General features: G+C 37.8%; 1 protein-coding gene across 3 annotated transcripts in view; it reads right to left on the bottom strand.

The window, feature by feature from the left end:
• GABRB2 (gamma-aminobutyric acid type A receptor subunit beta2) overlaps positions 1-24,797 on the bottom strand; it is a 217,178-nt gene extending 192,381 nt beyond the window's left edge. For all 3 annotated transcript variants that reach the window (XM_069484257.1, XM_069484258.1, XM_069484259.1), the window contains exons 1-3: positions 24,721-24,797; positions 24,475-24,566; positions 23,369-23,436 (exon numbers count right to left, since the gene is read on the bottom strand). In XM_069484257.1, coding sequence (XP_069340358.1) covers positions 23,369-23,436; positions 24,475-24,566; positions 24,721-24,797 — 237 coding nt within the window. The remainder of the gene's footprint in view (positions 1-23,368; positions 23,437-24,474; positions 24,567-24,720) is intronic.
• Positions 24,798-27,907: the final 3,110 nt, after the last annotated feature.

Genomic DNA, 27,907 nt, shown 5'->3' with positions numbered 1-27,907 from the left:
CTCCTGAATCCTAGCCTAGTATCTAGGATTCTTGTTTAACACACAGCTTTTCTGACCATTAAATTTTCATGTGCTTTTAAAATTATCATTACCCTTGGTTTGGTTTCCATTCTATGTAAACAGAGGTCATGAGTGTGTCAGAGGTTTTGTGGCATCATGCAAAATTAAATTTGTGTGTGTGTAATATTATTAATAGATATTAATTTTTTGAGATTTATTACATGCAGAGAACTTTAATAAGCCTTCTACATATACTAAATCATTTAATGTTTAGAATAATCTTTTGAAGTTGATACCATTATTATCCATGGTCTACAGATGAGAAAAATGATGATTTAACAATAATTTGGACCACATTATATACCTGCCTTTATCGGTTTTAAGAAAGAAAACTTCATTTTTACCAGTTGGAGAAATAACAACCAAAAGCATTTAGTTCTAATCAAGCAATAAAAACTAGATTGTGTTGCATTCCAGTTTTTAAATACATTTCAACCAATTTCAAAGACATTCAATGTTAAAAGATGTTCAAGGATTGCAGTTAAAACTTGACTCCATCTGATAGGATAAATTACTTCACTGCTGACTTTCCTTGCTTTTCTTATATCTGAAATATTACGGCATATTTCCTAACTGATAAGTCACAACAATTAAACCTAATTTTATATACAATCTGGTACTCCTGCTTAGCTCTGCTCTTTCGTTTAGTTTTTAATCATAGCCATGATTTTAGTCTACAAAATACAGTCTGCCTACAGAGGTCAAGTTGCATCTGCTGGCCAAAATAAAAGAATCATTCTTTGAGGAGTCCTGCATATTCTCCTGTCACCTCTATTGATATGCAGATCCTTACATAATTGTAGCACTACTGTGATAATACAAAGGCTTCCAGAGAAAATTTCAAAAATCAACTGAAACATCCTTGAGTAAAAACTGCAGGTTGAATGGAAGCGATGATATAAACTTATGAACACAACTATGATTTTGTTGCACTATAACTTCTTAAAAGGAAGAAGTACTAATAATAGAAATTATAGGTTATTCTAATGTTAATTTAATTCTTTTCCTATGTAACTACTATAAGTCAGACCATTTTTGAGCTATACCTGCCTGTGGTTGAAAACAGTCAAGAAAACAGACATGGTCCTGATCTTATGAAACATAGTCTAATGGGCTATGGGATTATTTCTTCTGTAGAACAAAACTTCTAAGGAACAAGAGTAGAAAAAATTTTATTAATTCTAATTCTTAATCAAAATATTAATCTTCCCAAAGCATTATTAGGTCATACAACTTCACAGTTTACTACAAAGCAAATGGGAACACAACGTACAATCATTCTGTACAGCAGAATGGTGACCACAGAACATGCTGGACTCTTCAAAGAATGATTCTTAATTGTTGGCCAGCAGATGCAACTTGACATCTTTAAATAGACAACATTCATTTCTGAAGTTCATACACAGAAATTTTGGCTAAACCAAAGGGGAGAGCTAAGCAGGAGAACAGTTTGTACATAAAATGAGGTCTAAATGTTGAGACTTAAGTTAGTAAATGTACAATGTCTTAGATGTAAATGTAAGGAAAGCAGAAAAGTTAGCAAGGAACTAATTCAGCCTATCAGATAAATAAAGTCAAGTTTTATCTACAATCTTTGAAAATCTTTATTAATACAGAATGTCTTTGAAATTGGTTGAAATGTATTTATATTACACAACAGAATGCAATGCTATCTGTTTTTACTGAAAATCTCAGACCAATTAATATGAGGCAAAACGCCTCATGTTATTTTCTATAATTCTTCCACTTTTAATACTAATGATGTTTTGCTTCTTACACTTTCTGTAATATTAATTAATAAAATGTATTTCACTATGAAATTACATACTTCCAACACAATTCTTATTTAATGTAAACAATTTCTCATTCATATAAAGTCATAGCAGATATATAACAAAACCAAGTAGGCCGGGCGCGGTGGCTCACGCCTGTAATCCTAGCACTCTGGGAGGCCGAGGCGGGTGGATTGCTCAAGGTCAGGAGTTCAAGACCAGCCTGAGCGAGACCCCGTCTCTACTAAAAATAGAAAGACATTATATGGACAACTAAAAATCTATATAGAAAAAATTAGCCGGGCATAGTGGCGCATGCCTGTAGTCCCAGCTACTCGGGAGGCTGAGGCAGTAGGATCGCTTAAGCCGAGGAGTCTGAGGTTGCTGTGAGCTAAGCTGACGCCACGGCACTCACTCTAGCCTGGGCAACAAAGTGAGACTCTGTCTCAACAAAAAAAAAAAAAAAAAAAAAAGAAAACCAAGTAATAATATGCAATTTAATATGCTGCATTTTCTATTTCTTGTTTACATACAGAGTACTTCATCTTTTATTCAGTACTTATTGCTCTAAAAAAAGGACTAGAAAACTGTTTTCTGTAATGACCAGGCAGTAAATATTTTGGTCTTTGCAGGCCCAATGGTCTCTCTTTAGCTACTCAATTCTGCCTTGACAATGCAAAGAGCAGACATAGATAATATGTAACCAAATGGGCAATGAATGTGTTCCAACAAAAGTTTATTTATCAGAACAGTCACCTGACCAGATTTGGCTGACCTCTGCTCTAAAACATCAATAACTTTTTGGCCAACATTACTCAAGTAAAGATGAGCATGATCATCAAAATCATGTCTCACTGAAATCCAGTTTTAAAAAATAAAATATCCTAATGTATCATTGTGTCTTTGAAGATAAAATTCCATAATTATCTTTTAGAAGGACAAATAAACCTATAGACCACTAAGAATCAAATAGTATTTAAATTGTGATTTAGTAAGTATTCTATTTATGCAAGTATTGTATCTGTATTTTTTATGAAAATATATGGAACTAAGATACAACTGTCAAAAGACCAAGCTTCTCTAGATACATCAAATCAGAAACTTAAAAATCATTCAAGTATAGTGCAGCAATTCTTTAATACAAAATCATCCATCTAGTATAGATATTTCATGCTGCACGAAAAAAAAAATGTATCTTCGGTAAACTCATGCATAATAGCATAGAATACCAGCTTCATTCTAATTGGCCTAGATTGAACAACAGATAACACATTTTCCTGTCCAAGGACATAGTCTTTTTAAGCTAACACATGTGGCATTGTTATTTCACATTATGTCTCATTCTACTAACGAGTCTAACTTAAATGTACCAGTATTAATGCAACCTGAGGGTAGTAAGTTCTTGTTTAAACAGAAAAAATAATCATTTCATACTCAATTATGTATGTGTGTGTGCATGCATACAAGCATGTCTATGTAATTGCATGCTGTTGACAATGCTGCCCTAGTTTATACAAATTCTTTCCTTCTACAATTTCTAAGCTGTTGTCTTTTTTCTCAAAGGCACATTTGTCTTAACTAACACAAAAGCTACAGTTCAACTAAAGAGTTTCTAAATCCCCTAAAATGTATATGGTAGATTTTCTCTAAACTTCAGTAATATTTTGAGATATTTTCTAGAAATTTTGAACTTCATGCACAATGGAACCATTCTTTGCACATAACTAAAACTGTTCAGTAGCAAATTGATATATTCAAAGCTGTCAAACCAATTATGAACTGAGGCTATTGTAACGGGAGAGCCTTGATGGTCCTCAATCTTTAGGTGATCAAGTCTCTGGATATAAGTCATGTTCTGATTTAGTATGGAATCCAGCCGAGTGTCACTCTGAAATGGGTATATGAGGCAATATCCACACACAGTATGTTGGTTACACTGTTTTATTCTCTGGCTATAACTGCTCTCAACAATAAATATCTCTTCTTTATTATTGGGAGTTAAATCATTCATATTTCAAGTAATGGACAACAGAGTTTCGACACAGCATGTGATGACAATTTGGCTTACTACATTCAAAAAGTTTTCCCATTTTCATAAGGTTTATAATGGGCAAGATAAAAATGGAATAACTGAAGCAAGGACTACTGCTTTAAATCTAAATTTTCCTGGATAAAGTTAAAGGAATAGAAGGGAGCCTCAAGACTATGCCTTCAGTGGTAATTCATGTTGGTTCTTTGTGGCCAAGTAAGTAAATCCTATGTAGGAAAAGATTGAAATTGAAATAAAACAACCACTTTTTATATGTTTAAAGTGATCAGCAATATAAAAAAACTGCAAAAACATTATACAGTGTTTCTACGCATTTTATGTTAGTGATAGTGAAAACACCTCATGCATATATTGAAATAGAAATGGTAGCCTAAGCTGTCAAGTTAAAAGACAACCATATTCAGATGGTTATATAACATTTGTTCATTTGGCCAAGAATCAAAAATAATCTTTGAATATAAAAATCCCATTCACAATAACCATAAAAACTGTAAAGTACTGAAGAAAAAGTTTAACAAGAATTACGTAAGGCCTATGGGAATAAATTTAGTGAGAAATGTGCAAGACCTACATGGAGAAAACTGTAAAATTTTACTGAAGAATATAAAAGAATATGTATAAATGGGGAAACATATCATGTCCTTTAATAGAAAGAACCAATCTTGTTGAGAAGTAAGTTTCCTTCTAATATTCTTCGATAAATTTCAAAGCAATTACGACAAAAATAGTAGGAGCACATTTTTTACTTGCCAAAATTGAAAGATTGTATGAAAGTATAACTATTTCATAATGGTCAAGTATAATTAAATGGAAACATAATCAGAAGAGATTTGTCTTATATTTAACATTAGAATAATTTAAACCACATGGTGCTGGCACAAAAATATAGCAATATACTAATGAAGCCAATTACAGAGTAAAAACACAGATCTAAGGGCATATGAGATTTCCTATATGGCAAAGAACTTTTCAAATCCTTAGCAAGAAGGATGGATCATTTTCATTAAATTTTATTGTGACAATTATCTGTCAATCAATCTACCTACCTACCTATCAATGTTTCTGCTTTAGAAATTACCACAAAATACATTTCAAATGGATTCAATATTTATGTTGAGAAATTCCATACAATACTGTAAGAACATTGGAATATTTATTTTTTAAAAATCTTGTGCACCAGACTTTTCAAAGTCTGAAAAGCAAGATCCAAAAGCCATAAAGTAAATATGAACATATTTTAGTATATACAAACAATGCTTCTGGACAATAAAAGATACTATTCACAAAGTTATCACATAAGGAAATATGTGTGCAATATGTAACTAAGGCTAAATAGCCTTAATATGTAAGGCTTTCTAACAAATCAGTAAGAAACAAATGAATCTTCCAATAGAAAAAAAAAAAATCAGTAAATGACATGAAAAGGCAATTCAGAGAGAAAGAATACAAATGGCCTATAAACACAAAAAGGGGTTTGAGATGGTTAACTGGCAATACAAGTTAATTAATTCACGGAAATAATCAATTTTACCTACTGATTAGTAAAGGTGGAAAGAAGGTATATACTGAGAAAGATACCCAGGATTGGTCGGTGTGTGTGGAAATGGAACTCTCATACACTGGTGGTATGATTATAAATGAGCACATTTTTAAGGAAGCATAGCTTTGTAATAAGTATCAATATCTAAAATGTATATGCTTTGGGGTCCAGTAATCCAACTCCTAAGAATTTATAAGGGGAAATAATTTCATAAGTGCATCAAATATTAACATACAGGAGTATTTAATATATTTTAAATTCATAATAGCAAATACTCCCCAAATGATTAAAATGTCCATCAACAGAGGACTGATTTAATAAACATGGTGCATTGATACAATGAAATTCTGTGCAACCATTAGAAGAATTATAGATGGCATCAAAAGATGTTCACAAAATATTAAGTGCAAGAATCATATTTCAAAACATGATGTATGTTACCCTATTTAATTTCATGTGCATGCATGTGAATTACCATGCAGTCTGAAGGTTTTGTGTTCACTTTGCTAATAGCACTAATGTCTGAGTGATGACATTAATAGAGATCTTAAATTTGCATTATAGCTTATTATATTTATTGATTTTTCTATAACGGACAGAAATAAGTAATAATTCTGTCAAAAACCTCCCAGAATATTAGTAAAACTGTATGACAGAGAAATTCACCTGCTTTACAAAGCAAATATAACAAACAGCTGGAAGTTACCTTATATCTTGCATTTAATTTCCTTAATTTCTAAATATAGAAACTCCTTTCCAGAACTTAAGAAATTTGTATAAGGCTTAAATGTTATTAGTGACAGATCCAGGACAAAGCCAGGGTTGCCCACTCTCCTGCTCTTGATATGAATATTGATCCTTTAACAATAATTATAAAAATAATCCATTAAAAATGGAATAACATCGTTTAACCTAAGGATTGGTTCCTTTCAGCAGAAATACAGAACTTCGTAATTATTTTAAAATATTGTACATATATAGTGTGACATATGATATATCTAGCATAATTTTATTCTTAATTTTTATTAACTCAATTGAATATCTGACAAAGTTAACAAAAAGAGATTAGAAACATTTTGTTTCAACAAATTTTTCCCAAATTTGAAGAACGTAAGTGTATTCAATCTAAAGTCTTTTGAATTCATCTTGAAACACACCACAATTATTATTTCACACAAATGTTAATTATCAGTTTACTGAGTATTCTGAGATAGGTACCACCTCATTAAAATAGCAAGTATCACATGAAGGGCTGATATTTTCTTGGTTATGAAAGTCTCATAACATTTAATCAAAATATAATTTTGCTCTTAATTCTCAGGATTAGCATAAACATTTTTCAGAGCAGATTTTTATTTTGAGCAAGAATTGAATTCGTTCCTTGGTAATGAAAGATGAACAACAAGCAAGAGAAGAGTAGATCATAATTTTCAGTCTATCCACAAATCCTAATGATGCTGAAACAGTGATAATTACTAGTTAAACTGATCTCTAAATGACCTAGACTGTCTACCTTTCCAATATTACAGATTTTATTATTTATGTTCTATTTGTTTGGTTATTTTGGGTTTCCCAAGTTAACTGGAAAGCTCGAATGTGGAATGTGGACTAATAACACTGGGGAGATTACAATCAAGGCAGGTCCACTCACTTTTCAAATTCTCCTTTCTTTAATTCCAGAAGAATGCAAAATAAATGGGATAGGGGAAAAAATGGGGGCTCAAATCTCAGTTTTAGCACTTTCTGGCGGTGGCATAAGGAATTCTGATTGTCTTGGTTCTAACAGGTTATAGCTTCACAGATATCTTCTAACCCTCAGTTTACTCATTTATAATATGTGATAATGCTTATTTCATAGAGTTTTTGAGAATAAAATGTGAAATGATTTAAAAATTACACTTCATTTCATAGAAGTTTCTCAATAAATGGTAGTAATTTTCAGTAGTGTTAGTAATTATAATCAAATATATCCCAGTTACGTTTGTTCAAAGTTATGATGCAATTTTTCAAATCCTGTTTTTCATTGATCCTTTTAAATTAAAATGTTTATAAACTATTAAATGCTTAAAAGAACAGAGAGAATTCACATGTACTTTGATATTTTTGATTCCATATCATCTAAATTCAAATGAATGGCCCCTGATTACATACATATTTTCACATGATAAATGCTTATTTACTTTTAATATTCTTTTATACTAAACAAAACCCAGTACAATGTAAAATAGACCTTCTGCTATTTCTCAACTATTGAAGACACATTACACACTCCTCAAGCACATATATCCATCCCTCTCTCCAGATATCTTCCTCTCTGGGCCTCTCTGTCTCTGTCTCTCTTTAAAGTCCAACAGTATAAGCAGTATTTGATTTAATCAGGTTTATTCTTACTTTGAGTATACTACGCACTAAAACAAAAACAAAACAGGAAACCCAGAAGCTCCAGGATTGTGGCCATTTTTTAAAATGAGAACATGAACGATTAAGAGGTATTTTGTCCAAGTCTGGGAATTTTAAAACCAGGATACATTTACAACATTTACCACTTTGACTAAGGCAACTTAATTAAAGAAGTTCCATTAAACAAATTTCTACCCAACTGGACTACCTGGGGATGATAAGAGCTAATGACAAAAAAAAAAAAAAAAAAACACGATAGAGCCATTTAAAAACATGGTTCTCAAAACAGGTCCATTAACTAGAAAGGAAGAGATTTCTGGTCTCTTAGGAAATGTGCAATTAAGATATTAAAACAATAGTTGATATTTCCAAATAACCAGAGAGTGATATTAATTAATATATTCACCAGAAAATATTACTCTATAGTGTGAAGAAGCAATTGGCATATCATTTTTATTCTGATTTATTCTAGAATAAATCTTGAACTCCAAAGTATGAAGGAAATAAAGAAACTCTTTGTTTTTTTCTTGTGGTCCATAATCTTACACCTCTTTCATCTGTAAACTTAGTGAAGACTTAAAAATATTATGACTTTTAAAATGACAAAGGTGTCATTCTTCAGTGAATTCCATTAAAAAAATGGCTTGGCACAGGGGTATATTAATGGCATTCAAGTAAACATCTGTGAGTATTCTTCCAACATGTACCCCAGATGCAAATGCACACAGCCTCCCAGATCAGCCCCACCAGCACCAAAGTCCACTTTTAAACAGTGCTTAAAAGAGGACTATGCACCCAACCCATCAGAGAACACTTCAAGAGATCTTTGGTCGGTTAACTCGAATATTGATTTGGCAAAAGAAACAGAAATATGTATTGACAAAACAAGTACTGAGGTTTCTTTGTCTGTAAGCCAAGGAAAACAAAAAGAAAAGGAAAAAAAAAAAAAAACCACTTGCATTTCATCTTTTGGAGCAGGGTGGCTTCAACAACCATAGACACACAGAAATGGTGATTAGATTTTACTACCTCATAATTGGCACCTGCTCACTTATATTTAAAACTCTTTGACAACCCTCTAATTCTTATTTTATGGTATTCTTTAAAATGATGCATAAATCATTTCATTCAAGATTAATGCTAAAAAAATGTTACTTGAAAAAACTACCGTTGATGAAAAGTCAACACTCTCACAAAAATTGACAATTTTAAAAGATGATCTTTGTATATTTGTTTAAAAGTCAGCTGTCCAGTTATACAGTACTTTGGTCAATTTGGTTTACATGCTGTCCCAAGAAGCAGGAGAATTCAATACTTATTTTAAAACAAATATTCCCTCTTGAGAATGTTTTTTCCATGCTGATGCTTTAGAGGTTTCAAGGTAAGAATAAATGTGACTATCTTCATAGAAAATGGTAGTCATCTCTGACTCATTTACATTAAAAGCCCTATGATTAGCAGAATAATATAAAGAACAAAACAGACTTAAATTTTCCATTATTATTCACTATATTCTTGTTTTAATATGAAACGGAAAACTCTAAACCAGCATCAAAATGAATATAAGATGAAAATATTACAATGTGTTTTCTTTTTATTAAATTATCTTTAAATTTCTATTTTGGTTATGTTTGATAATGTACATTACATGCAAGTACATAGATAAATAAATACACATACATTTATCGAGCAAGTCAAGTAGACTGAGGCTCAAGTCTTAGCAATGCCACTTACCAGTATGTGACCTTGAACAAGTTAACTACTAAAACCCTAGTTTGCTCATGTCTAAAATGAGAACAGTAAGAGTCGTTAAATTATAGAGTTAATGTGAGGTTTAAGTTTACCTAAAATGTGATATACATCTTGACACAAGGTGACAGATCAACAGCAATTAGCTATTCTTAGAGACACATACAGGGATGGATGTCTGAGAGGTCAAAATTATTTATTTTTCACACTTTTGGTTCACAAATCAGAAATGTATATATAACACACTCTAGGTACATAAGCATTTGTACACATGTGCATATATATTATATATGTGTATACCTGTGTATATATCTAACACATCTATTTGTGTGTATGTGTATATTTGTATGTATACATGTAAACACACATAACGTGTATATACATATATATATATGCACACATAGATGAGTTACTTATAAAATGAGGTGGCTTACTTATAAAACTGTTATATTCTACTAAAAGACAAATATTAGCTGTAATTTTTACATGAAGCACATTTCCATGACACTTGTATTATAAAATGGATTTAAAAAAATTTTTAAGTTGTTACATAAGATTCAAAGCTCAAATAAATATCTAGGGTCAAATTTTCCTATATATCTAAAGTGATTGGGTCAAAATAATAGAATGTATTAAATATATTTATAATTATATAAACTTTATAATATATTATTATGGATCAATATATGTCATTAATATATGCATCAATATATTAGTATATTATTACATATAACAAATGTATAATTTATAGATTTGTCTCTCTGAGGGGCTTCGGTCAACAAAAAGTCAAAATAACAGGATCTAGATAGAAAAACATCATTTTTATCTAAATTTAAAAATAAAATAGCAGAGTGAAAATTGACGTTTAAAGACTACCTATTTAATTAAAATGGTTAGCTAAATCATATTATCCTAATGTGCATACTAAAATACCAGTACTTCCTGATATTTTTCAGACATCTTAAACTAAATAACTGATGCAGATATTATTTATTCACTCATAGTACCAAACACTTTGCCATGTGTTCATTCCTCCCCCATTTCACCAGTTTTATTGAACCTTTCCAAATTTAGAATTATGAGTATTTTCAACGTGTGTGTCAAAAAATTAGTGTGGATATTCTAAATGGCACTTTTTAAAAATAAAATCGGAGCTGGAAAATGTTTTCCCTCCTTCTCATGCTTACCATTAGTAAGTGTCCCCTGCCTCCTACTTTATTCCTTGTGAAGATGCTTAAGACACTTTCACCACGTCATAGCATCCACGATCTCTCAATGTCTCCTCTGCACAGCTCTTAAGGTACTAGACAATTAGGCTTTGCCCTACATACGCATCTCACCATTTCTGTCCACTTATTAGCTGTGCAATCTTGGGAATTATGTAACCTCTCTAGTCCTTAGCTTCCAGATTTGTAAAAGGCAATACTTTTACCTAGAGCATACGATTTTTGTGAGCATGAAGTGAGATAGTCATACACATCCTAAATTTTCATCTTTCCAACATTATTATTGCTAACATGTAATGGCTTTCTTCATACTGTCCATGCCCCACTGCACTCTCCCACAGGACTGTTCTTATTTTCCATCGACTCAAATTGTACTGATACTTCTTGCCTAGTTCAAGCTCTCCCTCTTCCATCAAACCTTCCACAAATTCTACCCCCTCAATCCACTGGATCTATACTGTTGCAAAATCTCATATTGTAACTAGAGATCGGTCAATTGTTGTCCAATTCCTTTATCAGTGATAATATTAGCTTTTAACTTCACTATGAAACTAGTGTCCCTAAAACAGTTACCTCTCAGAAAGTACCTCTGTCAGAGTCACCTAGAGAGCTTTTAGACATGCAGAGTCCTGAATCCCACCCCAGACCTAATGAATGAGATTCTGAGCATACCTGAGCTTAGAAATATGAATATTAACACTAGACTCATATGATTATTGTAGAGTGAAGTTTTGAGAATCACTGTAAAAATGTAATTCTTACCTTTTATCTCAAGTCCTCTACTGAGAGATACACCACTCTCCTGAAACATTCTTCTCACCATCAACCCTTCCCTTCTCCCCTGAGGCAACTAAAATTAATCCTTCTAGATTCTAAAGAAAGCCTTAATCCTTGTGTAAGATAGTAAGATATCTCATGTCTTTCTACTATACGGTCTAATTGTTATAGTGACAGTCAATTTAGCACTTGATAAATATTTCCTGGTAGACTAATATCTGACAGTCCTTCAACTCCTCCAACAAATTCATTCCATATTTATTGAGCATCTACTAATTGTCAGGCATGTGCTAGGTACTAGGGATGCATTCAAGCACTGTCTACACATTTGTGCACCTCAAAAATCTCTGCTCTTCCTCTATGGCTTACTCCTGTATTGCTTTACTAAGATACATGCAGATTCACCCTAAAAAACTTCATTAATTTAATGGTTGCTATTACGTTAAGAAAAGTTATTTCATCTTCAATTGCCCAAGCAATTACTTCTAAGTTAAGACTTCTTGGCAGGTAAATAGGCAGTAGGTGCCAAACCACAGAGCAAGGAAATCAAACTTGGCAATAGATGCGCCAATAGAATGTTAACAAAAAGAACACCAGTAAGAGCCAATGGGCTAAACATATCCCTCATGTTTTTCCATATAAATCACAACAGGATATTACAAACCCATTTCTCTCCTTGTTTAATAAAATATATATTTTGTAAATAAAACACACTACCGGAAGGAACATATAGATCTTGTGTTTGCACCTTTTAAAACTCATAACCATCTTATTTCTTCTTCCTCTTTTAAGAGTCTCCTTCACAATATTTTTATGTCATCCCAAAAATGCAAAGCGATTTTGGAAAAACTAAGTAATATCAGGATAGAAACAGAGTAAAGAGTAGCTGTGAAAATACAAGTGAAATCAATATATAAAACTTAAAAATAGACGTTGATGTATATGCTGTTTAGATTCAGTTTGCTATTTTGCATATGATTTGCATATTATTGTTAGTGGTGCATAAGTAAAAGTAAATAACGTCTTCCCTTATTTTTAATTAATCTATAGCTAAAATGTTGGCTAATAACTTACAAGCTGTATTTAATATGATTCCTTTTTTAAAAAGAAAGATAATGAATAAAAAGAAATTGTCAATATGCTCATATGTCTGCATATGTTTGTAAGATCACAGAAAGGGCCTAGAAAACACACAACACTTTACATTGGTGGTGGTCCCGCTATGCATTTTTTTGAAATAAAACTATAAAAATATTCATGGCCTGTTAAGTGAAAATGTGGACTATAATATTCTGCCTAAAGAATAACTCAAGCATTGTGTAAAATATGAATAAGGACATAGGCAGGAATTAGAAGGTAATATAGGGAAATTAAAACAGTTTTAATGATATGATACAGATATGAGTAATATTTGCCTTTGATGTTTGTTGGTATTTTAAAATTGTTTTTCCCACAGTGTGCCACTAAACAAATGAAAATGGCGATTAAGCACAAAAACCATTACCCAATAAGAAAATCTCCTTTTCCCTACTTACTTGGAAACAAAAGCATAACACAATTCTTTATACCGGTGATTCTCAACCTGGGACAATTTTTCCCCCAGGGCACATTTGGCAATTTCTGGAGCCATTTTTAGTTTTTACCACTTTATGGGTGCCACCGACAACTAGTAGGTGAAGCAAGGGATGCTGTTAAACATCTTACAGTGCACGAGACAGTGCCCCACAGGAGAGAATCATCTGGCCCAAAATGCCAATAGTTGCAAGGTTAAGAAACCCTGCTATAGAATGACCACAAAACCAGTCGGTGCCTCTCTCACCAAAATTAAGCCATCCTCCCCAAGAAAAATACTTTCTCTGACTTAGATTCTTGTAGGAATTCCCACGAATATTTAATCACTTCCAGGGAAGAAAGCCAAAATACACAAGATTCATTTTGCTTCTCAAATATGAAGCTAAAACACACAGGATATGTTTCGTTTCTAAAATATGAAACTTACCAACCTCACTCACTTTAACTCTTGCAGGCCAAGCACATGGATCATTACTTCTTATCACAGCCGAGCAAGAACATTGTTGAAGGAAAAAAGCAACACTAAGGAATTTTCTCTAAGAATTAACCAAGAGAAACAGACTGAGAAACTGGCACTATCAAGTGGGTATGGTTTAAAAATAGATGAAGTAATTCTTCTAGAGATGTAATCTTTATAATGAACCGCATTTAGATTATGTGGGGTGGAGGTAGGAAAGACTGGGGAAGAAAAAGAGAAATTCAGAAAAGAAAAGAAACTCAACCACCTTTAAGAGGATTATTTGCAGACGCAATTTATCAGTAAACATAAATATTCATTGTACAAAAAAAAGTTCAATTGAAAATAAGGTCTTGATGATAAAAGGATAAAAAGGGAGGAGGGCAAAAGGTGTGGTCTTTTCACATAGTACCTGCCCACAGCCTAAAACCACTCAGACAGTTCACAGTTCTTGACATAAACCAGGCAACCCTGCCTAGTAACTGCCTATTATAAATTACTGGTCTTAACGGTTCCCTGACAGATTTTGTTGAAGCAATGGAAAATTATTAGACAAGCTAACAAACGGCATCCATTCACAATGAAAGATATCATGACAGAAGCAACATCTTCAGCTCCTCAAGAGCTTATATAAATCTTTCTTTATTGCTTGGTTTAAATTGTGCCCATTGATGTATTATAAAATATAAGTTTCTCAAGGACAGGAAACATATATTTAATACACACTGACTAAAGTATCTACTTGAAAACTTCATTTTAATAAAATTAAGATTTTTTTTTTCCAAGTGGAGTAGAGAGGAAAAACTGTAATAACTCATGAAGGATTCGTTTATTTGATCTACTCACTGTTTCCAAAAAAATAAGAATAAAAACAATAAAACAGGGTACACATGGGATGGAAATGATTCAAAAATGTGACTTTGGTACATTTAAAAGTGCAGTATAACCAGATGGCTCTAAGATGGAGAGATGTGAAGGCAGTCATTTGCTAGCTGTGTAACCTTGAACAAGTCACTTAACCTCTCTGGGCCTCGGGTTCCCCTTTAGTAAATAGATGGCTAGTGGCCACCTCAGTTTGTAGATGAGGATTGGCTGACACAATGCACATTAACACAATACCTACACAAGTTAAGTACTCAATAAACAGTACTGCTATGATTTGGATGCCTGTCCCCTCCAAACCTCTTGTTGAAAATTGATTCCCAATGTGGCAATGTTGGGAGGTAGGGCCTGGTGGGAGGTGTCTGGGTCATGGGGACAGCTCCTTCATAAATAAATGCCCTTCCTTGGGGCGGTACGTTCCACTCCATTAGTTCCAGTGAGAGCTGTTTGTTAAAAAGAACCTGGCGCCTTCCCCTCTTGCCTCTTCTCTTGCCAAATGATCTCTTTGCACGAGCTGCAGTTTCTCTTTCCACTTTGTGCCCTAAGCTGAAGCAGCCTGAGGTCGTCACCTGATGCAGATGCCCAATCTTGAACTTTCCAGCCACCAGAAGAAATCTCATTTCGTTATAAACCACCCACTCTCAGATATTCTGCTGTACCAACATGAAACGGACTATGACAAGTAGCTATAATTATTTTATTAGTTCATGGGGAGGATGATGGAGAATGTTGAACACGGCACGAGAGAAGGAGGAGGAGGTGACAGAGAGGAGGACAAAGAGGAAAAGGAGGAGGAGGAAACAACAGCTTGCTAAAACGGAGTAGGAGAGCTTCTAAGTATAATTCATTTAGAATTAAACCTGCCTATGGACACTGAGCCTTCACACCCCCTTCACCCTGCTTCATGCTTCCTGAGTGACCTCACTTACCTGTTCTCCACAGCAACCAGTTTTACCCTCTAATCTCAATAGGATGTGTCTTCTACATCACAGAGAATACACAGGTATTCAAGCCTTTAGTTCCCATCATGCTATCCTGACCCCACCTCTCCCTTTGTATCTTCAACCTACTGCCTTCTAAATGTTATTTCTCCTCCAAACTAAAAATCTCCCCCCCCCCTTTTTATTTTGCAATGTCCCTCTCCCTAGTTCCCTTCAGATCCAAACGTTTCAAAAGCATAGTCTTCAACCACTAAAAAACTCCTCTTGCTAACTTATTACCAATGAGCTGCTATCACTGTCTTTGGGAGACGAGTCTTGCTCACATCTTACTTCAATTGAACATTCTGGCATTCAACACAGCTGACCATTTGCTTGTCTTTTAAACCCTCTTGTGCCTCAGCTTCTACCCAGGGGTCTCACACTAATTCTCTGACTGCTGCTTACACATCTCTTCTATGGGCTCCTTTTCTGTTTTCCAGCAATTACAATTCCAGTCCTCACCAGATCTTTATTTTTAGCTGTCTTCTCATTTTTCCTTTTTAATTGTATCTGTTCATACAATTATAAGCACCACTTATATACTGACAATGTTCAAGTCCATCTCTAGTCCTAACTTCTTCCTCAGCTGTACGCCTGTATTTTCCAATAACCCACTGGTGATCTCCACGAGGAGATTCCATGTGTACAGAAAAATCAACGTTTTCCAAACTGAACTCACACTGTCTGCCCACTTGCCTCCCCTCCCACAGCCCCACTGCCCTTCCTCTCTTCCCATATCAGTAAATGGCACTATCAGAAACTTAGGGTTCACCAAGTCCTGTTACGTTCACTTTGTAAATACCCTGATTTTGTATCTTCTCTTTTACATCCCTGACTTATTTTATAAATTCTTCCTGTAATTTTGCAGCTGGTTTTCATCTCATCTCCCAACTTTGGTTTTGCTCCACTTCAATCCACCCCACACACTTTCAGAACTATCTTCCAGAGGTGTGAATCTGTTCAGGCAATTCTTCTATTGACATCCTTTTATGGATCCCTGCGGCTTTTGGGACAAAAATGAAGCTCTTGAGCAAGACATAAAAATGGTCTTCATGATTCAATGACCACTTTTGGCATCAACACCAACATTAGACCTTCCTCACTCCCACTCCAGCCTTTTTAGGCTACTTGCAAATCCCTAACACTATTTATTTTGCCTGTATAGCGCCCTCCTATTTGCCATTTTTTCCTACTTGGAACATCTATCCACACACCTTTAACCCCCTTCTTTACCTGGCTATCTCTACGTAATACATCAGTATTCTATATTCCCACTATGCCCTGTGTATTTCCTCCTTCAAAGCACTTAGAACCCGACATTGTGATCCTTTCGACATTTGTTGGTTTAAATGGCGAGTGCCTTAAAGTTGTGGACTGTGATTCTAGGCTCTGTTTCCCTACATATATCATACGGTGTGTAGCGAATAATAATAAATTACTGCTATGTAAATGAATTCTTCACATGTGGCAGTCATCAAGAGTCAAATATCCATACAACCATTTGTATATGGAGCAAAACCATGTGGGGAAAGACACTACGATCTTGCCTAGATATAATTTATAAACATGATAGAGGAAGACAGAATAAATATGTAAAATATAAGACAACTGGAAATATCAAAGGAATGATGAAATCAACAAGTGGACAAAGGAACTTAGAGGAGACAGAGACCACAAGGCACTTCCTTGGCTGCTCAGAAAAGGTCTTAAAGAAAAGATAAGGCACAAGCTAGGAATAAGTGCAGTGAGAACCTGACACAGAATTTAAGAATAGTGAACACCTAGGTATTAAGTTTCATGAAGTTAGGAGACAAGGTGGTCTTGTTCACTGCTATGTCCTTAAAGCCTAACACATGTCTAGATCATAGTAGCTGCTAAATAAGTATTTGTTGAATGGAATTTTAAACTGTGCAGCTGGTGATGCAAGAAAACATCTGTTTTGTTGTTTTGTTTTTTTTTTTAAAGCACTTTTCTCCATTTGCCATTCCACAAAAAGGTAATTTGTGTATGTGTTTACTAGAACTCTTTCCTCAAAAGTGAAATATTGCTTCACTCTTTGGTTGGCAAATGTGTTGTTTTATGATGGAGAAGAATCTGCTTTAAATGAAGTGAAAGCTATTTCAGTCCATAATCCTCAGAGCCAAATTTGAATCTTAAAATGCACTTTTCATCAAAGAATCTTAACAAAAAGATTCCTGCCAATTTAACCACGACATCTAAAAATATTTCATTCCGAAGCCAAGCTTTCAGCTCAGGAGCATTTTTATTGAGATCACATTTTTCCAATGATCGTCTATTGGGCTGATAGTCACCTGAGTACATGGCACGGATACCATCACTACCTTCAAAAGAACTCATGACTGTATGTCATTTAGGAATTACACATTCTCCTCATGATTTTCTAGATTTCCAAGTTTTCCTGGATATTCTTTTTACAAAACAGAGCTACTATAACAAACCAACCCAGAGACATATGAACCTTTGAGTTGGAAGCCAACTAAATACGTCCCTTCTCATTTCAAACATATTGAAACTGAGACCTAGCAATTTAAATTACCAACCCAAGCACACTCAGGAAAGCAGCTGGAGTCCATGCTGGGTGCTTGCATGCTAGCCTGGTTGGTATTCAGTCTTCATTAAATATGTTCATAGAACACACACACATCCACATACAGGTATACCTCAGAGACACAGCTGGTTCAGTTCAAGACCACCACAATAAAGCAAATATTGTAACAAGGCAAGTCACACAAATTTTTGGGTTTCCAAGTGCATATAAAAGTTATGTTTACACTACACTGTATCTATTACGTGTGCAATAGCATTATGATAAAAATGTACATACCTTGATTTAAAAATACTTTATTGCTAAAAAATGCTAACCATTGTCTGAGCCTTCGGTGAATTATAATCTTTTTGTGAACGGAGGGTGTTGCCTCAATGCTGATAGTTGCTGACTAATCAAGTTGTGGTTGCTGAAGCCTGGGGTAAGCTGTGGCAATTTCTTAAATAAGACAACAATGAGATCTGCCCAATGGATTGCCTATTCCTTTCATGAAAGATTTCTCTATAGCATATGATGCTGTTGGATAGTATTTTATCAACAGTAAAACTACTTTCAAAATTGAAATCAACCCTCTCAAACTACTGCTTTACCAACTAAGTTTATGTAATACGCTGAATCCTTTGCTGTCGTTTCTACAATGTCCACAGCATCTTCACCAATTGTAGATTCCATCTCAAGACACTATTTACAAGGAGCAACTTCTCAAGCATTCAGGTTGTATGAGATTGCAGCAAGTCGGTCATATCTTCAGGCTCCACTTCTAATTTTAGTTCTTTTGCTATTTATACGACATCTCAGTGACTTCCTCCCCTGAATTCTTCAACTCTACTGTCATGCATGAGGGTTAGAATCAACTTCTTTCAAACTCCTGTAAATGTTGATATTTTAGCCTCCTCCCATGAATCACGAATATTCTTAATGGCATCTAGAATGGTGAATCCTTTCCAGAGGTTTTCAACTGACTTTACGTAGATCCATCAGAGGAATCACTATCTATGGCAGCTACAGCCTTACAAAATACATTTCTTACATAATAAGAATTGAAATTCAAAGTTACTTCTTGAACCATGGGCTGCAGAATGCTGTGTTAGCAACATGAAAATATTAATCTCCTTCTAATATCCATCAGAACTCCTGGGTGTCCACATGCATTGTTTGAAAGGAATCTTTCTTTTCTGAGCAGTAGGTCTCAACGGTGGGCTTAATATAGTCAGTAAACTGTGCTATAAAAGGATGTACTGTCATCCAGGCCTTGTTGTTCCATTTATAGAAGGCAGGCAGAGTAGATTTAGCATAATTTTAAGGGCCCTAGAATTCTGGAATGATATACGAGCATTGGCTTCAACTTAAAGTCACCAGTTGCATTAGCTGCACCAGCCCCCAGCAAGAGAGTGAGCCTCTGCTTTGAAGCTTTGAAGAAGCCAGACGTTGACTTTTCTTCTCTATCTATGAAAGTCCTCAATACCATCTTCTTCCAATATATAGGGTTGTTTTGTCTACATTGTAAATATGTTATTTAATGCAGCCACCTTCATCAATTATCTTAGCTAGATCTTCTGGATAAATTTCACAGCTTCTGTAGCAGCACTTATTGCTTTACCTTGCACTTTTATGTTATAAAGATGCTTCTTTCCTTAACCCTCATTAAACAACCTCTGCTAGCTTCAAATTTTTCTTCTGCAACTTCCTCACCTCACTCAACCTTCTTAGAATTGAATAGCTAGGACCTTGCTCTGGCAATCTGGCTTTGGCTTAAGGGAATGTTGTGGCTGGTTTAATCTCCTATTCGGACCACTCAAACTTTCCCCATATCGGCAATAAGACTGTTTTGCTTTCTTAACTTCCATGTGTTCACTAGAGTATCACTTTTAATTACCTTCAAGAACTTTTCCTTTGCATTCACAACTTGGCTAACTACTTGATGGCCTAGCTTTCAACCTATCTTAGCTTTTGACATGCCTTCCACACTAAGCTTACTCATTCCTAGCTTTCGATTTAAAGTGAGAGACATGTGACTCTTCCTTTCATTTGAACACGTAGAGGCCAATGTAGGGTTATGAATTGGCCTAATTTCAATATTGTTGTGTCTCAGGGAATAAGGAGGTCTAATGAGAGGCAGAGAGACCAGGAAACAGCCAATCAGTTGATCAGTCAGAATACAAATAATATTTATCAATTAAATTTGCTATCTCGTATAAACACAGTTCATGGCTTGTGTTACATACTAATATCAAAGAACAATGATCACAGATCACCATAACAGATATAATAATGATGAAAAAGTTTGAAATATTGCAAGAATTATGAAAATGTGTCACAGAGATATGAAGTGAGCACATACTGCTGGAAAAATGGCACGTATAGACTTGCTCAATGAAGAGTTGCCACAAATCTTCACTTTCTAAAAAATAACGCAATGTCTCCAAAGCAAAATAAAGCAAAGTGCAATAAAATGAGATATGCCTGTTATCATTTTAAAAATTTTGGTAGTCACCTGAGATAGGTAAAATGAGACTCTTAATCCCCTTTAACAAGTGAGGATATTGAGCCCCATCTAGCTGTGAATACCCTCAGGATGAACTAAGTATCAGAAGTAGAACTAGCATCTAAGGCTCTTGATTCAGTTCAAGGTCTTTCTATTGTTGTCTTTTACCAGGACCATCGCACTGACGTGGATACTTATTCATTCAGGACAAATGAGTCAATGACAATTTAAATGGTCTGGCGCCTACCACTCTTCAAAGCAAGGTGTGCTATAATAACAGAAAGTAACAATTACCAGAGATTGCAGTCCACAGAGGGAAATGAGGCAAAGACCATGTCTGCTAATCAATTTAGAAGTTTCACTTAAATAATCAATCAACCATTCTTTCAGGACTGAATCTAATCAAAAGATCTTAACACTTTTAGACCTGTATACCTGGGATAACGTACCATAAACATTTTCTTCTTTTATTTAGGTATCAGTGATGGAATTTCCCATATGTTGCTCCAAAACAAGTAACCATCTTTTCAAAAACACAACAACATACATCATGAAAAAGTTTCTTTGAAGGATTAATTTTAGGTCATTAAGATTGCTAGCTGAAATAAATGTTCATTTTTCAACAAGTCAAAATGTGGCTTGGCAAATCCACGGGTGGTAGCATTAGGCTAAGAAAGGAATCTGGCTTGGAATTTTCAACACTTGGTTCTTCTAATCACTAATGCTGCAATGCTGTCCCATTTACAACCTGACATTTATTTTTGCACTTTCAACATCCCATGATTTTTCAGCAACAGGAAATAGCTTTAAGTGATGACACCTTGCCTTAGCTGGATCTATATTTTGACTAGCAGGTCTTGGCATTGTGTCCACCTCAGACACCTCTCAAAAATGCTGCATGTGGACAAAAATGAACAAGATTTAAAGGAAAAGAAAACAAAAACTCTACCACTCTAAACAACTTTAGGATATACTACACCTAAGTTCTTAGCTAACCTATTGTAGCAACCTCGAGTCATCTCACGATTGTCTCTTAGGATTCTAATTTTTCTTGACTTTTTTTCCCCACAAAATCCCATTTTTGTGACGCTCTAAAGAAGGAGGTGGGAAAATAAAACTTGGGACGAGGAGAAGAGCATAAATAAAGCAAAATGCAAAAGAGAGGAGTCTGATTCGATCACATGTAGGACACACAGAATCACCCCTGATTACTGCATTACTTTGTTCTCAACAACAGAATTTAGATTCAAGTTCCTAGGACTTAGGAGTCACCCACATTGGAGCATTTTTTATTTTTATGCTGAAATTCAAAATATAAACTCATGAAAGGCCTCTAAAATTCCACAAAAGTGAATATTTGCCTATGGGAGGAATTAAATAATCTCCCAAGAAACATTCTCAATCCACACAGGGGATTTTCATAATGTGAGGGAAATCTATAGTTCTGAAACATCCAATATTGTCTTTAGACTGTAGTTTTGTCCTATATGATAGAAACTTTCCCAAAATTAGAATACAAGAAGATTCATGTCATTCAAATATTACTGAAATCATTGCATATTACCTTGAATATTCATAGGGTATAACCGTAAGTATTCATATGCTTTAGAATCTTCTGATACCTCAGGATTATCACTTATCTTTGGACAGAGTATAAGGACTGTGCTGGTTATTGAGCTTTCTTTTGGTTTAAATTATGAGAATATGGAAATTCGTAGAATATTGACAGCTAACTTTCATGCCCTGCTGGCTGGCTTAGAAGTGTTTTGCATAAAAGCTTACACACTATACCCCCTTCATTAATAATTCATCCAATTTCTAGACAGAACTCTACCATAACAGTCTTTTAAAATGTACTGTGTGCTATCAGGATTGAAAGTAGCACTAGAATTTTACATTCAAATGTAGCCTATCTAGAGGGAATTTTCCAAAGGGGGAAAATTTTAAAAATACAGAGTAAGACAGTCACTGGAGAAATGTCCCAAGTAAGTGGGGGTATCTGGAACACTTGTCAGTCTTGCATGTCTGCAGTGCTCCAATATGGGCAGCAGGGGTCGCTCCTGCACGAAGCAAACCCCCTACACGTGTTTCCTGGTTGGGAACACACAAGATTTTTCTCTTAGCACTTGCCCCAAGTCCAAGGAGGTAGCCACTAAGGATGCTGTCAATAAATTGTACAAGCTTAGGATGTGAGGTGAATACCATTGCTGAAGTGACCAGAGATAAGACATGGGTCTTAGCCTACCTTTTGGAAACCGAGTAGTCAATTTTTATTTTATTTTGGTGGCAAGAGGGTTAAAGGAGGCAGCAAGCAATGGGGCTGGCACATGGAGGGGAAGAGTGTCATTAACAGTAAGAGGTGATCTCCCAAAGCAACAAGTCAGCATCAGTATTCCAGGGTCTGTTACAGTTTAGTTTGTAGGTTATATTCTCTTAAATATCAAATCAAAACCCTCTCCTCTTCCCCTGACCTCACCCCAAACCCAGAAAATCACGTGATGAACTGGGTTTCCCATTATGCCTTAGGAAATATGGCTTCTGCTAGGGTCTCCTGCACGTGGCTGCATTTTACAGGTGAATGTGTGATGTATTTACTCCCTCTATGCCAAGTCCCAAGTACATGAACCAGGTTGAAAAAAAAAATCATTAGGAACAAGAGCGAGCTTTCTCTGTAACCTCAAACAAACAAACAAACAAAAATTTTGCCAGGGGATTCCAAGGCAAAATCCCCTGCTCTACCCCCCACCTCATACACATACTCACACACACCCCACCCCAACAGCTGCCTCCCTCCTCTTCCCTGTCCCCAAAGCAAGGTCTGCAAAAATATAGGTATAAACCTCAATACTCACCATATTCACTTCAGAAACCATATCGATGCTAGCAATGTCTATATTCATTCCCACAGCCACGGGAGGACCTGCAAACCAAGATAGTCGGCCACGTGATTTCTCAGAACTTCATTCATTCTTTGCAAGAGTTGTCCCTGGGCATAGGACACTCTGTCCAAAACCCCTCTGCACTGCTCACACTCAAATTATTCAATTTCCTGATCGTTTGTACAAAAGGAGGCAGGCACTCACTCCTCTAGGAAATGCTCTATTGAATATGCACACACGTGTGCTGATGGAAAAGGGATTCCAGCTTTGTCTACATTATGTATATGTCTCAGCATGTGAATACATACATACAACACACAGAAGCACAAGAATCTTTCTAACCCAAGGGACTTTTATACATTGTTTATATGTTGCTCTGCAACCCCCTCCTCCTCATTCTTTCCCACCCGCCTTCTGTGTGCAGGTTTTAACTCTTTGGGTTTCAGAAGAGAATGAAGCAAAATTAAATTGGTCTGTCAGCTTATCTAGGGCTGCAGCCAGAGGTCCTTCTCTCCTCCGCTCCCCTCTCTCCCCTCCCATTTCCTCCCCTACTCTCCCATTCCCCAATCCTCCCCTCTTCTGTGAGGCTTGGAGAACTGGATGATATCCAGACATGAGCCACTTTAAACCATGGACAGAAGTACTCTTCCAAAGTAGGCGGGCACAGGGGGTTAATGCCACCTCTCAACCAATTGCCTGCACATCTTGTCCTCAAAAATGTTCAGGATGGCCTTCTGTAGGGCAGGTTCTCTCTGCACAACATTAACTAAACTTAAGAGGTTTATATCTCAAGGAAGCAAAAAGCAGTGAAGCTAAGGATTTATAACAGTGAAGCTAAAAGACAACAGTCACCAAATTTGAGTACACCCTAAGAGAGGCGCATTGAAAGACCACCCAAGTGCTGGATAGTAACAAACCAGCTTAAGTTTGGATCAGTTTCTCCATATGGTAAAACAGAGACACATTCAGTTCACCACATGCACCCACAACTAGGGAGAGGGAGGAGAGCGCGCACAAAGCTCAAAAGACAGCTTCGGCTATAGCTGGACCGTTTCTTATTTACAAGGCAATCCCATTACCTCCAAAATCTGGTCTCAGACGAATGTCATAGCCTTTCAGGAGTCTATCCACCGTCTCTTTAACCAGCGACATATTACTAGGGTCATTGACACTAAAGAAAGAAATGACAATAAACAGGCATCAGTAGGAAAGCAGCCACAGCGTCTTCAGCATCTAATCCTTACTACATTTCCCTGCTCACAGAGGTATGCAGAGCCCTTCAAAGTGAGAAACGAAAAAAGAGAAACACGCTGAACAGCACTTACCTCTGCGCACAGACAGCGGCGATTATTAAGGGGAATGACCAAATCCCAAAGTAGCCTCTTTTCCGGACTCTCCACATCCCTTTAGTTTTTGATGGGATTGAGGGTTTCACTGAAGACAGGAGATCCAACTTAGTCTGCCCAGTGCAGTAATTCTAATGTGAGGCGCATGCGCACGGCGTACCAAAACATCAAAGGGAAGCGCGGCTGCCAGAGACCGAGCAGATATCCTTGTTTAAAAAAAAAAAAAAAAAAAAATTAAAGGGGAAAAAGGAAAGGCATATATATGTATAATGTATACATATTTGAGTCATAGAGAAAAGTCACCCCACAGGAGCATCTAGAGTAAATTCTTTGTTGTCCTTTCGTTAAGACAAAAACAACTACAGCGTCTGGTAAGTTTCGGTAGTTGCAGGAGGCAGTTTTGCACCTCGCGGGTTGTGGGTTTTTGGGGAGAGGTGTGTGTGTGTGTGTGTGTGTGTGTCCTCTTAATTATGCAAAACCAGATTAGGCTTTTAAGGAGATCAGGTGTGGGGGACGAGCGGAAGATAGGTGCCGGGAAGCCCACTTCTGGTGTCAGCAGGAGACAGGGCAAGGAGTTTGAACTTTATCTCCTTGGCCAACGGCATCCCCTGCCTGGGGCAAGAAGGGGACGGGGGTGGTAGGGGTGCGGGGTAGGGGTGGTGCGGCGAGGCGCGGGGGAGGGGACTTTGCAGGAGTAGAGGGGGAGGAAGGGAAAAAAACCAATGGGAGGAGTGCTGAGCAACCCGTTGGATTTGGGGCGGGGGGGGGGAAGCGGGTGGAGAATAAGAACGAAACGGAAAAATAAAAAAAGAAGAAAGGAAAAGAATAAAATGATTCCTGGTCGTTTTTAGGAGTCAAGGAGCAAGCTTTTCTTTACTACTCACGAGCAATTTCTTTCTCCTCTGCTCACCCTTTGCCCCCTATTCCCAGAGAAGAAAACCTCGGGGTCCTGGTTTCTCGTCCTGTGACGTTCCTGACCCGCTAGTCAGGGTTATTTATAGCAGGGGAGAGGGGGAGCGGCGAGGGGAGCAAAAAGGCAACGCTGTCTCTCCAGGTTTCGGTCTGATTCTGCAGTGGGAAATTATTAGTGGGCAGGGTGGGGTTTGCATGAGGGGGAGACGGGACGTGGAGGCGCGAGAGATGCGAGTGACAAGCGCCCTAGCACAGGTGCAGGGGACAAGAGGGCGTGGGCGGCGGCACCGCGCCGGCAGGGCAGGTGGCCGGGTGGGACGCGCCCCGGCAGGCCCCCCCACCCCGCCCCATCGGCCGCACGCGCCCCCGCGCGCGCACACACGTGCAGCACCCTCCCGCACCTCCTTACCTCGCGGGCCCGCGCTCGCCGCCCACTCCCGCCGCGCGCCGAGCTGGCCCCCCAGCCCCCGGCCAGGGCAGGAGAGGCGGACGCGCGGCCGTTCCGGGGTTGCGCCTCTGGATACGAGCCCGAGCGGCCCCTAGAAGGCAGAGGAAATGAGGAGGGGGCCCCCGCGACCGGCAGGGCACCGTGTTCTCCCGCGATCGCCGCGCCACCTCGTCCTCTCTTCCTTTTCCCCGGGCCCGGGGGGACTCGCACACCCAGAGGCTTTCTTCTCCCCTCCAGCTCGAGCCTCGGGCCGGCTCTCCCGGCACCGGAACCCGGAGGAGGCTGCAAGCTTGGGCTGGAGGGCGGCGGGGGGGGGCGGGGGAGAGACTCAATTCACAAAAGAAATCTTTCCTCCGCTGGAGGGAAAAAGAAGTGCCACTGGCGCTGGGAGGTGCTACAAGCCTGGGGGCATCCGGGCCGTCCCAAGGCGCCGGATCCCGGGCGAATCTCCGGGTACTACCGAGTTTATCTCGGCACGCGGAAAGGCGGGGGTAGGGCAGGGACTCCCGCCACCCCAACCCCAAACACCCCCTCCACCCCCGGTGAAGAACTGGGAGGGCCAGATCTCAAATCTTTGTTCTAGGCACCGATGCTTAGCCTCTAACTACTCTACTACTGCTAATCATTGTCACCATTAACTGAGCGCCTACTATGTGCCGGAGTGCCGCGTTAATTTATTCTTACAACAATAGCAGTGTTTAGCTATCACTTCAGTGTCCTCTTTTACGGATTTAGAAATTGGTGCACTGAATCTAAAGAACTTGCCCAAGGTCACTCAGGTGTCAAGAGGTGAAACAAGGATTGCACTTGAAAGCCAGCGTGCCTAACCACCGGAGGAGACAATCTCCGCTCCGGACACCATCAAGTCCCAGATCTCGCCCGCTTTAGCTTCTCGCTGCGGCCGGCCGAGCTCACCGAGCCCGCGGAGCCCGCGGAGCTGCGGGAGGAGCGGGCGCGCAGACTGGACGAGGCTTGTCCCGGCCGGTGTGTACGGAGAGCAGGGACAGCCAGCCGGCAGGGTCGGCGGCAGCGCGGGCGTCGCTCGGCAGGCTCCGTAGCAGCCGGGACTCTTGGGGTCCCCGTCCTGGCGGCACTGTTGACCCACTTACCTTCCAGTAACCTTTCCCCTCTGCCGGCCGGATCAGAGGATCATTCTGGAGCAGCTTGAGGGGCGGGGGCGTGATTCCATGGGAAGTGTGAAGGCGGGAAGGCTATGGGGGAGAATCCGACAGCTCCCCCGGGATGGATGACAAACGGGAAGGGAAAGCTATGTCCTTCTCCGACCAAGGGAGTTTCTAGGTTAGAGGCAGGTAAAACACAGCACCATGAACACAGTGCAGAACTACAGCGGGCGTCTCACCGAACTCCGAGGCTCACATGAGCCCATCCAAAGATACACACACACACACACACACACACAGGCACACGGTGGTGGGGAGGGAAAGATCTGTGAGTCTCCCATCTGTGGTTACTCGGATCGAGTTACAGGCAATGGAATATAGACCTATGACCACGGAAAACTGCTCATTTTGTTATCTTTCTCTGTACTACTACACACAATGGGAATCTTTTGCACTAGCAGGAAAAAAAAAAAAAAACGGAAAAAAGTTTAGATTATCGCCATTGTTCTCAAAGGATTCCCAAAGCAGTTTGAGGCACTAGTAACCAAATGATGAAGCCCTAGAAAGCTCATCTCACACTGGAAAACATCTCAAAATAGGGTTTTCCTTCTGACCTAGTTACCCATGTTGTACTTTCTGAACTGCCAGCCCCTTCTACTTAGGCCCACTTCCATTTGAGTTGAGA

This window comes from Eulemur rufifrons, chromosome 10 (assembly GCF_041146395.1).
Source record: "Eulemur rufifrons isolate Redbay chromosome 10, OSU_ERuf_1, whole genome shotgun sequence".
Classification (NCBI taxonomy): Eukaryota; Metazoa; Chordata; class Mammalia; order Primates; family Lemuridae; genus Eulemur; species Eulemur rufifrons.
The sequence above is the reverse complement of the archived record's forward strand: the minus strand, read 5'-3'. Positions and strand labels throughout refer to the sequence as shown.